The sequence below is a fragment of the Ursus americanus genome, chromosome 4 (genome assembly GCF_024610735.1).
Source record: "Ursus americanus isolate L20-20 chromosome 4, mUrsAme1.1.p, whole genome shotgun sequence".
Lineage (NCBI taxonomy): Eukaryota > Metazoa > Chordata > Mammalia > Carnivora > Ursidae > Ursus > Ursus americanus.
The window spans coordinates 99,228,823-99,242,230 of NC_142130.1; the positions used below are offsets into that span (position 1 = coordinate 99,228,823).

At 46.2% G+C, this 13,408-nt stretch overlaps 1 protein-coding gene across 2 annotated transcripts in view; it reads right to left on the minus strand.

Annotated features, from left to right (window-relative positions):
- Positions 1–13,408, minus strand: part of MCM3AP (minichromosome maintenance complex component 3 associated protein) — a 50,213-nt gene that overhangs the window by 32,508 nt on the left and 4,297 nt on the right. For both annotated transcript variants that reach the window (XM_045776899.2, XM_045776900.2), the window contains exons 4-13: positions 12,008–12,086; positions 11,626–11,770; positions 10,113–10,303; positions 7,581–7,720; positions 5,754–5,951; positions 5,201–5,469; positions 4,034–4,196; positions 1,794–1,954; positions 684–925; positions 153–382 (exon numbers count right to left, since the gene is read on the minus strand). In XM_045776899.2, the coding sequence (XP_045632855.2) occupies positions 153–382; positions 684–925; positions 1,794–1,954; positions 4,034–4,196; positions 5,201–5,469; positions 5,754–5,951; positions 7,581–7,720; positions 10,113–10,303; positions 11,626–11,770; positions 12,008–12,086 (1,818 nt within the window). The remainder of the gene's footprint in view (positions 1–152; positions 383–683; positions 926–1,793; positions 1,955–4,033; positions 4,197–5,200; positions 5,470–5,753; positions 5,952–7,580; positions 7,721–10,112; positions 10,304–11,625; positions 11,771–12,007; positions 12,087–13,408) is intronic.

Sequence of the window (13,408 nt, forward strand, 5' to 3'; positions counted from 1 at the left end):
CGCCCCAGCTGGCACTCAGAACGTTTAAGAGCCACACGTGCAGCCACCTCTGTGGATTCGATCTACAGACAACAGTAAGACTGGATATCAGACACTACTGGTGACACTTGCACAACGGGCTCCTCAGAGCCCTAATCTAGAAGATTCCTTACCGCATCAGAGTACGAAGGTGCAGGCCTTGGAGGAAGCAACTCACACTGCACAGGGGGCTGCATGGGGGGCTGCACAGGGGGCTGGAAGAGGGTAGGTGCTGTGCTCGGGGTCGGTGCCGGGAGGTGAGGCAGAAAAGCTGGTGTGGGCGCAGGGGTGGGAAGAGGCTGCTGGAGGAGAGCGGGCGGCGATACATCTGCCTCTGCCCCACATGCCTCTCCTTTCCCCTCACCTGGAAGGGAACAGGCAAGTGAGGGCACTTAGACAACCCCCGGACACCCACAGTGACCCTAAGGGCTGGCCACCCTCCTGATCAATGTCAGAGGGGACAGTGTGTGTTTCACCCATGGGAACCAAGCACCGTGACTTCAGGGAGCCATTCAGGCCACTCTTGAGAGGGGAGAAATATCTGAGCACTGAGCCAATACCCACCCACTCCACCCTCACCCACAAAATAAAACAGGTGCTCCTACCTCCAGAGAGGCTTCCTGGAGGGGCAACACTAGTTCCCTCATGCAACAGCAGCTTCTCACCTACTGTGTCCAAGCTGGGTCTCTGGGTGCCCACAGGCAGCTCTGCAGCCAGGCTCTCCCCAATGTACTTGTTCTGGGAGTTGAAGCTGCACACGGGGGTATGACGAGGGATGGGGGGCAATGGCCCTCCATTCACAATCTCCCCAACTGATACAGTCAGCTTCCTGGTAATAAACACTGACTTCCTGGCCTTGGATAGCCCCTCTGGTTCCAGGAACGAGGACCGGTTCAGCTCGACACAGCTACCCAGAAGAGAGAACCCGGAGAAGCGTTACATAGGTGAGAAGCCAACCTTCACCTTCTTGGTGCCCAGCAGCGATGCTGGAAGCCCTGTCCCCATCACTGGGTCACCCCACAACCATATGTAAATGAAGAGGAAGGCAGTAAAGGCTGATCTAGTGTCCCGGCCCACAGTACCTACAGCCGCCAGCCTGGACATTTCCTTGTGACTTGGGAGCCTCCTGGCCTACTTGTACACAGCCATACGTGGAACAATACACACGTGCATGCTCCTGTCTTATTCCAGAGCCACATGTTTCTATGAGGACAGGCCTGCAGGACGCAGACAGGAAGGGGCTGGCAATGAGGAGTTACGAGGAGGGAACGGTTGGAAAAACAGCAACTTGGAACAAGACATGCTGCACATTATGGTGCCATTTACTGGGAGAGGGTCCACGAGTTTCATCAGGCTCTCAAAACATTGACTCCAAGCAGCAGAGAAGCCCCTGGCCTGGCCCATCAGTGCCTGTCTGGGCCATCACAGGTGGACAGTGATAGTCACTGGCCAGCAGAAGTCATCTTCAAGAGAAAGAGTAAGGAAGACCCTACCTTTACCTTTAGTTTCTCCAGTAACTTGTGAAAAGCACTGATTTTGGAATTGCAAATGAAGGAGTCTGAATGCCAAACCACTAACAAGCAGTGTCTGATCTGCGGATGCTCCCCAGCCATTCTGAGCCTCGCTGTGTTCACCTGCACCCCAGGGAGGCAGCATGTGGAATGGGCCCTCTCTGGGGCCTGGCATGTAGCTGGCACTTCCCAGCCCTTTATCAGAATTAAAAGAGGAAAAAAAGAGAGAGAGAGAGAGGTCCCACAGTTACCCTCTGCTCTTACCCATCAGAGACAGTGAGACCATAGTAGTTCAGGAAGTCTGTGGCCTCTTCACAGTCTCTGAACAGCAGCATGCGCACCACGCCATCCAGGGGAAAGACAGTGGAGCGCTGCGTGCTCACAGTGTACGCGATGTTGAGCGCTCGGAGAGCGTCCCTGCGGATCTGAAGAGAGAAGCCAAATCACTGCAGTGTTAAGGAAGCAGTCATCCCATGACCACAAAATGCCACCATGGGGGACAGGGTCCTGCTATAGCTCAGTCCCTCTGGAAAGCAATCTGGTACAAGAGGCCCAGGCTTAGCAATTATCAGGGCATTTGCTCAGCAGAAGAAGCTCAGAAATGCATGTGAAACAGTCAGTCTCATACACAGGAACGGTTAGGCTATGAAGGAAACCCTTGGGGCGCCTGGGTGGCTCGTTGATTAAGTGTCTGCCTTCAGCTCAGGTCATGATCCCAGGGTCCTGGGATTGAGCCCCGCATCAGGCTCCCTGCTCAGCGGAGAGCCTGCTTCTCCCTCTGCCCCGCCACTTCACCAGCTTGTGCGCCCACGCTCTCTGACACACACACACACACACACACACACACACACACACAAAAGAAGCCCTAGAAGACAAATCATCCATCAGCAGGGCATATGGAAGGTCAAATGTGCGCCATCCATTTGACAAAAAGCTCTGTGGCACTAAAAATTATCAGAGATGATAGAATGCCATGGAAAAATGCATAAACGGCATGAAATTCATAACAAGTGTTTAAAAAAAAGATAGGAAAATGTTAACAAAAATTGCATGTGGATGCTAGGACTCTGAGTGACCCCTTGCTTCTTTTTTTCCTCTTGCAGTGTTCTTTAACTCTAACAGTATTTATCGAGTATTTATTTCTCGCCTGGCATTGTTAAAGCCAAGCACACAAAAATAAAGCAAAATCCCTGCCCCCAGAACGGATGTGTTAGGGAGAGACCAACAATGAACAAAATGAACCTGTGAAATACACAGTACATTTAATGGTGACAGTGCAACAGAGGAAGGCAGAGGAGGAGGGCAGGCAGGCAGGGTGGGCTCTGCTGAGAAGCTGGCAGCCAAGCCAAGACCTGAAGAAAGTGAGCACCATATGGCTCTGTGAGGAGAAAGAACAGCAGTGAGAACAGCAAGTTCAAAGGCCCTGAGGCAGGAGTGTGCTGGGGTTGGAGGGATAGGAAGCATCACAGCAGGTGGAGCTGAGCAAGGGAGCCTATGGGACAGACCATGTCAAACACTTTGTTTCTCTAAAGCACTTAGATGTCTTTTTTGTTTCAAGTTATTAAAACAGGCACAAATGGCCAACATTCTAATAACATTATAAAATCATTCTGAAAATATTAACTATGGGTTTTATTTATTGAATATACAGAGTTCCCCAAATGGCACATTGTTAAAAATCTTTTCATTTGTTCCAGAATCTCAGTGCTGTTGGCAATTATCAGACAGGACAATGAACAAACTTGAAGAAGACCCTCTGCCTGGGCTATGACTGTGGGCTTAGTCACTGTTTACCAAAGGATCTGATGTGTGACCAAAGAAGAAAAACAACCCGGAGTCACAGAACCAGCTGACCAGGTCGTAAGACCCCACCCCCACACCAGCAGGCTCCTCCCCACCCAGCGGACACCTTGCAGCTGGGGGACAGCACAGTGTATGCACTGTCAGGGGGCTAGGCCTGAAGACCTGACTTGGGGAATTCTGAGACCAGGCATTCATACTCTATGTAAAGCACCAGGTAAGACATGGATCTTCCCCAGGTTTGCAACCCCGAGGCACAGCACAGTACTCAACAAGGAGCACGCCCTTAAGAGAGTTATTGAAATGGAATCAGCAACATCAGGTTCACTCCAAAAATTTCAATTAGTAACACTTAAGAATTTTTAAGTCAGGGACTTTGTAGGTGCAGTTTTTGATTTTTGGTTCTTTGTTTCCAAGGAAAATGATAGTGTTGAATTCAAGTCGCATCATGCTGAAGAGATCTCTCCAATACGAACCTAACAATAGTATTTCCATCCCACTGCCTTTTCCGTCAGCAGTCCGTGGTGCCAGCTCCCCTGTGCAACAACGTAATGCCGGCAACCCCCTCGGGGGGCTGCTGCAAGGCTGACACATGTTAGCCTGGGACCTGCTAAAATGTTCTTGGAATAGAGAAGCACTTAAATACCAAAAGTAACGATCTGGTTTCTTCCAATTCTTCAAGTATAGCCAGCCACATTACTCACCTGATTAAAGTAACAATGTAAAAGACAAGCATTCAAATAAGAAGCCGACTGGACCAGTTTGAAAAATCTCACAAAATTATTACTGTTCAATGCAGCAAAGGCCTGAACAGCAAATTTCACTTCAGAGGAATTTCTAACAGCAGGATGGAACTGTTGTACTTCTCTGTTAATTAAAGGAGACAAAGGGGTTAGAATTTTATTTTCTTTCTTTTCCATTTTGTTTTTTAAGTAGGCTCCAGGCCCAGCGTGGAGCCCAATAGGGGGCTTGAACTCCGACCCTGAGATCAAGACCTGAGCTGAGCTCAAGAGTTGGATGCTTAAATGACTGAGCCACCCAGGCACCCCTAATTTTATTTTTTAGTTAAACAAAACGTCCATAAAAATAGATGTGATTAAAAAAAAAAAACCTAGATTTTTGCCATACTAAGAAAGAGGAACTTAATGGTGACGTGTGCCATTCTGTTCAGTTTACTAACTTCACAGCTGCCGCTCTTGAGCTGATCGGGAACAACGGTGCTCTCTAAAAAGACGGTAAATAAACAAATCCAAGGAATAATCAATTTAAGAATTGATTATCAAAGAATTGCTTTAATGCCAAACAACTGCCAACTGTTTTTGATGATGATGACATCTAAAAACAAAATTTAATTTTGTTTTGCTTTGTAAATAAACAGAGTTGACTGAATCACTCAAGAGAGATGCCTACCAGGGCACCTGGGTAGCTCAGTCAGTTAAGCACCTGACTCTTGGTTTCGGCTCAGGTCATGATCTCAGGGTCATGAGATTAAGCCACACTTGGGCTCCTCGATCAGCGGGGAATCTGTTGGAAATTCCCTCTCTCCCTTCTGCCCCTCCCCCCACTTGCATGTTTTCTCTAAATAAATAAATAAAATCTTTAAAAAAGGGTGGGGAGAACCTGGGTGGCTCAGTATGTTAAGCGGCTGCCTTCGGCTCAGGTCATGATCCCAGGGTCCTGGAATAGAGCCCCGCATCCAGCTCCCTGCTCAGCAGGAAGCCTGCTTCTCCCTCTCCCTCTGCCTGCACCCCCCGCCGCTTGTTTGTGCACTCTCTCTCAAATAAATAAAATCTTAAAAGATAAAAATAAAGTCTTAAAAAAAAACAAAACCCTGCCTTTCCATAGGCTAGCTTCCAAATTTGAAAATTTACCTTAGGATGTCCCCCTTGTTGAGATTGAGTAGAACATTGTAGCCCTGGAACTCGGCTTCGCTGGCACAGAACACGCCCTTGTTTCTCAGGTCCTGATACATCTCCTTCAGACTTTGAAGGCACTTGGTCATGTTCTCATTGTTGATCTTGGCATCAAAGGAGGACATGGGCTCCTCACACATGAAATGAGCACAATGGATATGGAACCGGGTACACTTCTCAATCAGGGACACCGTCACAGGGTCACACAAGTGCTGCTGTGTGATGTCCTGGCCACAAGCAAGAGGGAGTATTACACACACACACAGATCTCACACATGTATTTCCATACGCTGGGAACAAACTATTAGAAGAAGCATGATTACCTGAATTTCTCATATGTCAATTTCAAACAAAGCCCATGAAGCACATTTTAACAGGACTTTGTAACGATTTTAAATAATACCATTTTTTTACACAGATGAAATATAACTGAGTAAAATGAAAAGAAATCTCACTTCAACTTTGGAATCCACATGCATTTTCTAATTTTCAGATTGAAAGTGGCTGATACCTTCCGTATGCCCCGTGTGCGGTTCCACACGAAGTCATACCAGTCCCGCAAGCTGCCCTCCTTCTGATCCATGATCTGAGTCACCAAGTAGTCCATGGTCCTGCTAAGCACGGCTGAGGGCCGCAGTTCATGCGGGAGGGGTTCTTCCTGATCAGCAGAGGAGCGGCTATACTCCTTCACAGCTGCCGCGTGGTCCACCTGAGGACACACAGTCGGGGCAAACAGCTGGGTGTCACGTGCTGGGCCAGCCTCCCCACAGCTATGCCTTAAAATAAGGAGGAAATCGCCCACATACTCATACAAGATCAATACTACAGAATACAATTTTAAAATGTAAAATTTCTGTTTGAAAGTAATGATCAAAATTCAAAAACAAATGAGAAATTTGTGTTTGGCGAACACAACAAGGAACGAAGAAGCAGAAGTAATGTAAGTGGGGGTGTCTGGCTGGCTCAGTCAGTAGAGCGTGAAACTCTTGATCTCGGGGTTGTGAGTTCAAGCCCCACATTGGGTGCAGAGATTATTTAAAAATAAAAAATAAAAAAAAAAAGAAAGAAAAAGGAATGTAAGTAGAGATACACCTGCATGGCTCCAAGGGCAGAGGTGTGACAGGTAAAGGACTTTGAAGCATTGTTAACGGACCTCAGCCACACTCAAACACCAAAAGAAAGGAAACGGAGACAACAGCAGGGGCCTTGCAGGGCCAGGATAGCTGTGTGCATGGGGCTGGAGCTGTCCTACCTGGAAAAGGAGGCTGAAGACATGTGGCCAAAGGCAGAAGCCCAGACATCCACAGGACTGAGCCCTGGGCACCCACTGCAAGCCAGCATCACTGTCTCCTAGTGCAGGAGCCTCTGCCGTGACACTCCTGCCTAGCCGGGGACCCCACACTGGGCAAGGGCAACTTAAAACCACCAGCCAAGGGGCACCCAGCTGGCTCAGTCCATGGAGCATGTGACTCTTGATCTCAGGGTTATAAATTCAAGCCCCACGTTAGGTGTAGACATTACTTTAAAATAAGATCTTTAAAAAAAAAAAAAAGACAAAAAAAACACCCCACCAACCCAGAGAAGGCCGCAAACAAAATTAACAAAGAGGGAAAAAGGATCTCAAATGATGCAGATTTCCCAGGAAACAATTTGGGAACATGCACTGGGACATACATGTTCAGGAACCTGAAGAAAGGTCACACCCTCTGATGTAGTAACTTAATCCTTGGGATCTATCAGAAGGAAATAATCTACAACCTTAGACTCATTACACACAATATGCCCAATAGAATTATTCATGAAATTTAAATATCTAAGGATTGCAAAATGGGAAGTTTTGACAGGGCTACACAATCAAATAATATGCTGTCATTTAAAAAATGCTGATAGAGTTTAGCAGAAAAGAAAGTGTTTGTATAGTAAGTAAAAAGGATTCATACAGAATTGCATCTAGAGCATAATCTCAACTGTGCAAAACACAAACATAGAAAAGGGCAGGAAGACAACTGTGAAAATAAAAAAGAAATGAAAAGAAACTTCTAATCTATGAAACAGATCTGTATCTACAGCTATACCTTGGAGGACCGTGGGGTCCAGTCATCCTATACAAGAGTGTTTAGTACACACCTCACAGCACAAACAATTTAATATGAATGTTAATAGTAGCCACCCTCTAAATCCCTGCCACCCTCAAAAAAGGTAAACACCCAAATCAAGTATAAATATGTACCGAAATTATAAAAAAATAAGCCCCCCCCCTCCTATCTATCCCACCTCCACCCTGAAGATTAAATATGGACAGCGGCCTAGAGAGGAACCCCAGGACACGGGGCTCCACCTGGTCAGTCCCTGGGACCACTTCAAACACGCTCAGCTGGCTCCGGGTCTCCCGCATGTACCGCTCCTTTTCAGGACACATATCTGGGCAGGTCCCAACAAAAGTCCTCGCTTTGTCCAGGTCAGTTCTTTTCACCCGAGCTAAATGACAAATAAAAAGAATGTATCACACAGTTACTGTGATGATAGAAGGAAAAATAAAACTAAAGGCAAATGCCACACACAAATGACAAAGTAAAGCACTGGGCCTAGAGAAAGGGAGGCATGGCCTATCACGTCAGGTACCAGGGCACCAAGAGGCCGCATCCCCTTGCAACAGCCACAGGTCTGCACTGCACGATGCAGGCAGGGGCACGCATCACTGTCCATGGCTCCGTAGCGACCGCAACGATACAGTCCTGCTGCAGTATGTTTGTTAAAAAGATCGATTTGCTAATTGTATATTCCAAACATACTAGCGCTCTAAAACTCAGTACTTCATTGCTTCTATTTCATCCTGTTGCTATTACAGGAATCACCTAAGAGAACACACCTGGGTCCCGAATAAACTACTCTTACTTCCCTCAGAATTAAACAGTTACGAAAGTATCTTTTAAATGAGATGGACCACAACTACTTCAAGCTCAAAATACACACCTTATTTTTATCTTGAAAAATGTCAATACCTACTAATTTTATTTGTAATATAAAAATCACATCAATGACATAATGTTTGACAACAGCTTTTATTACCATGTTAAGGAAGCACTGTGATTACCCACTTATTCACATTCTCTAAAAAGAGTAAAATCCTACAGCTAAAATTTAATTTAAAAAAAAACTTTGCAGGGCGCCTGGGTGGCCCAGTCAGTTAAGCATCTGCCTTTGGCTCAGGTAGTCCCGGGATCAAGCCCAATGTCGGGCTCCCTGCTCACTAGGGAGTCTGCTTCTCCATCTCCTTCTCCTGCTCCTCCATTTCTCTCTCCCTCACTCTCTCTCTGTCAAATAAATAAAATCTTTTAAAAAATTTAAAAAAAAACTTTGCAAAGAAAAGCACAAATACTTTCTCCTTTTATTTGTGGTCACTGCACCAATTTTTTTAAAGTTAATACTTATTTTTTGAAAAGATAATATAGTCATATGGGCTATATTCCAAAGGTATAAAAATGTCAAAATAGAACCACCCCCCCCTTGCTCCCGTCTCTGAGTCAACAGATCTTTTCATACTTCCAGGACTACTTTATGTACCCCACAGGCAGGCACACTCACATATGTGTGGGCACACACACTTCCCCCCCATATTTATACACAAATGGCAGCATACTACATACTTCCACACTATGGTTTTCTACTTCACAATAAATCTTCATTTTTTTTCATAAAGAAACCCCAGTCTTCTTTCAGACTGTTTAGAATTCCGCTATGTGGACAATCAATTGCCAATCTTTGTATCACAAACAACCTTGTGTGTAAAACACACGTGCGCGGACACACACACGTGTGTGGGACAGCCTGGGGGACAGATTCCTGGATGTGGGATGCTGGGTCAAAGGCACAGGCTTTCCTAAGGCTGAAAGAGACTGCCAACCTGCCCTCTTCCATAGGGGTACAGCCATCCACGGCCCGCTCAAGGACACAGCATCATGGTGCAACAGGGGAGAGGTCACCTCTGCGGGTGCAACTGGCATCGCTGTGTGTGATGGGGTGAGCGCCTTTCCAAATGTTTAAAAACCAATTCATGACACAGTTGACCCTGGAACAACACAGGTTTGAACTGTGCAGGTCCACTCACACACACATGTTTTTACAGTACCATAAATGTTATCTCTCTTCCTTATCACTTTAATAACATTTTCTTTTCTCTAGCTTAATTTATTGTAGGAATGCAGTATATGACATATACCTCAGAAAACGTGCTAACTGATTGTGTTATGAGGAGGTCACCGGTAGGCTATTAGCAGTTAAATCTGGGGGGAGTCAAAAGTTATATGTGGATCTTCAACTGCGAGGGGCCAGCACCCCTACCCTTGTGTTGGTCTAGGGTCAGGTCTACTTCCTTTTCTGTAACTCTTATGATCTCCTACTTATTTCTCTCCTGGGCTGGACTTCTTCCACAATGACTTCCACAGTGCTTTCTGTATCAGGGAAATCAGGCCCTAGTGATGTGAGTTACAGATGTTTCCCTTGGGTTGATATTTCTTAAGTTTTATTTGTGGGGATTTGTCAAGCCAAACATTTAGATTTTTTTTTAACATGTGCTTTCTGAATGTCTAAAAATTGCCCTTTAAAATGTTTAACTTAGCATGGATCAATAGTATATGGATTTTCTTCCAAAAATAAAATTAAAGACGTATCTGCATTATAATCCATGTCTACCACCCCCTCAGGAAACCAGTACACAACAAAGATTATACGTGGGGCACTGAAGGGCCCAGAGACTCAATGACAGTGGAGCCCCACGGGCAGGGGTTGCTCCCTCCTCACGGCTCCCACAATGACCTTATCATGACCTTAGCCAGGTCTCTGGACCGCAGTTGAGATGCGCCCACCATACCTTGCCGCATGATCCTGTCCCTCTGGTCAAGCAAGCGGTACTTCTCCTCAGAAGTCTCAGCCACAGTGCCTATCAGGGTACTAAGCGATGACACACATGGCCCGAGACCCTCAGAGCCCTCGGAGCCCGAGTCAAAAGGGTCTCCCTCAAACTGATGGGTCTTTAGAAGACTTGGCTTCTTCACTGGAGAGCTACAAAGAAAGTAACACATCAAGGGCCTTATATCACATCAGGTGCTTCTATCACTTCCACTTCCGAATGCTTCCATCAGTCGAGACCCCGCTGCTCCAAAACTGACAAACCATAAGCACTGACATGAGACACGCCTTGACAAGCTGGTGATGAGCAGGTGTTCCTCTTGTCATTCACTGTCATTTCAAAATATCCCATACCTTTTAAGCACCTGGGTGGCTCAGTCAGTTAAGCGTCTGCCTTCGGCTGAGGTCATGATACCAGGGTCCTGGGACTGAGCCCCACATCAGGCTCCCTGCTCAGCGGGGAATCTGCTTCTCCTTCTGCCCCTCCCCCCCACCGGTGCATGTGCTCTCGCGCACGCTCTCTCTCTCTGTCTCTCGTGTGCAAAAATAAATAATATCTCCAAAAACAAAGAATAAAATAAATATTCCATACTTTTTAAAAAGGAGATGAGCCCATTTAAACAGCTGAAGTGAATATCCATAGATTTCTATCCCCCAAAAAATGAAATTCAGCTTGGGATTAAAAAAACAAAACAAAACAAAAAAACCACTAACACCATGAGGAAATCACACGCCTACATGTTTTCATACACCACTTCACTCCGGTAGAAGGATGTACTAAACAGAAATGGGCAATGTCTCTGAGCTTCCCCATCTTCATACTCAGTGAAGTCTAATGTTGAAGAAGGTATGACTGGCTGAGTGGGAAAGGAAAAAGCAAAAACAAATCAGCAACTAAACTGCTAACTGAAATGAAAAGTGAGGAAACAATATACTAACCAAAATACATGAAGGATCAAACAGAAGCAGGCTGTGAGAAGGAGGCGGGGTCACATGGGAAGGAGGGGGGGCCTTTGGGAACAGATTTCCATTCAGACGGGGAGGCCATGTGAACCACACACCACGTGCCCACTCCCACCCGGCTCCCCAGCTATCATGCGGCCAAGGGAAACCGCCTCACCGTAATGAGCTGAACCTACAGAAAATTATACTGGAACTGCTACAAGGAGCTATTAGGAAAACTTGATTAAAGCCACTTAGACCTCTTAAGGGAAAAGTTGTTCCTTATACACTGACACACATCAGATGCCAGTACAAGCACGTGGGACACGGGACTGAGTGAGATAAGCGAGGAGCCCGGGGGCTCTGCGCAGCCATCTACCCCTTGCCCTCCCACCGTGCCCTCCTCTCCCTCTCCCAGTCCCCCACCCCCCTGCTCAAGTGTCAGCGTCTTCACCCACTTCCCTGCCATGCTCTGGCACGACTGCTGCGAAGTGCACAGAAGTCCAAGAACCCACAGGAAGGACCGGCCGCACCTTTTATTCAGGAGGGTGCCAGCTGCGGCCCTCACCACAGGCTTGCTAAGAGGAGGGTGCTGAAAGGATGTGTCCTCGGGGCCCTGGCCACCTTCACTGTCACCTGGCTTCTTCTCCTTCAGGGAAAAGGACTTCTTGTTGGGACCTGAGGACACAAGAGCACAGAGTTCATGAACCACAAATCACTTGACACTGGACTTTTTTACTGTATTTGAAAATGTAATACTCTCTTAATTGTCACAGGAGGTTCCAGAGGAGCTCACAGAAACACTCACAGACACAGGACACACTGACAGCCAGCCCCACCCTGGCACTGGCGAAAGCTCAGAGGGCCTTGGACACAGAGAACTGGAAACTATACCAAGAATAACTGCAAACTCACTTATTTTCTTCTTGTGCCAAAAGATAGCCATGTCTTTATGCAAGCCTTTCCCCTTCTTCCTAGCCAGGGCTGCAGACACCTAGAAAACAGTCCACAACACAAGGTATAAGGACATCAGGACACCAAAGGAAATGAGATTAAAACCTCAAATGCAGTGGCAGAATTCTGCACCACAGAGTGAAGCCTCTGCCCCCTACGTGTTCTAACCACACAGTTTGCCTCCAGACACGGCAGCCACAGTCCTCGCCTCCCTTACCCATCTCACAGGCATGGATTTGCTCTTCTCCTTTTTGAAAGTAATGACTTTACTGGGATAGAACCCATAGCTTGGCCTTGTTGGCATTTAGTGAGATGACTCTCACCATCTGATTACAAACACAGTAATGGAAAGATTGCCAAGTCACACTTAAAGACAAAAGGAAGAGAATGATATACGCGGGATACAATTTATCACAAAACCAACTAGGTATTAGTGTACCTATTGACATACCTATGAAAATGTCTAGAAAAATATACACCATACTAGGTAATGGTGTTTGCTCCTGGGTAACAGGAGAGATGAGGGTAATCAAGGGACCTCAGCGTTGTATATATCAATGAACTGCTTACAATGACAATTTACATATTTATTACATTAATATTTTTTTTTATTTTTTATTTTTTTAAAGATTTTATTTATTTATTTGACAGAGACAGCCAGCTAGAGAGGGAACACAAGCAGGGGGAGTGGGAGAGGAAGAAGCAGGCTCCCAGCAGAGGAGCCCAATGTGGGGCTCGATCCCAGAACGCCGGGATCACGCCCTGAGCCAAAGGCAGACGCTTAACGGCTGCACCACCCAGGCGCCCCTACATTAATATTTTTTAGGACTCAGCTAGAAGCACAAGTACATCTCAACAGCCAAATAACTTAAAAAACAAAAACAAAAAAACAATGCATATGACCCAGCAATTCCACTCCTCAGTATATACCCAACAGAATTAAAATCAGGGACTCGAGGAGATATTTGCACACCATGTTCACGGCAGCATTATTCAAAACAGCCAAAAAGTTGGGGCGCCTGGGTGGCACAGCGGTTGAGCGTCTGCCTTCGGCTCAGGGCGTGATCCCGGCATTATGGGATCGAGCCCCGCATCAGGCTCCTCTGCTATGAGCCTGCTTCTTCCTCTCCCACTCCCCCTGCTTGTGTTCCCTCTCTCGCTGGCTGTCTCTATCTCTGTCGAATAAATAAATAAAATCTTTAAAAAAAAAAAAAAACAGCCAAAAAGTAGAAACTACCTCTGTCCATCGATAGATTAATAAACAAAATGTAATACACAGGAATATTATTCTATACAATGGAATGTTATTCAACCATAAAAAAAACGAAGTACAACCACATGGACACACACCGAAAACATGAT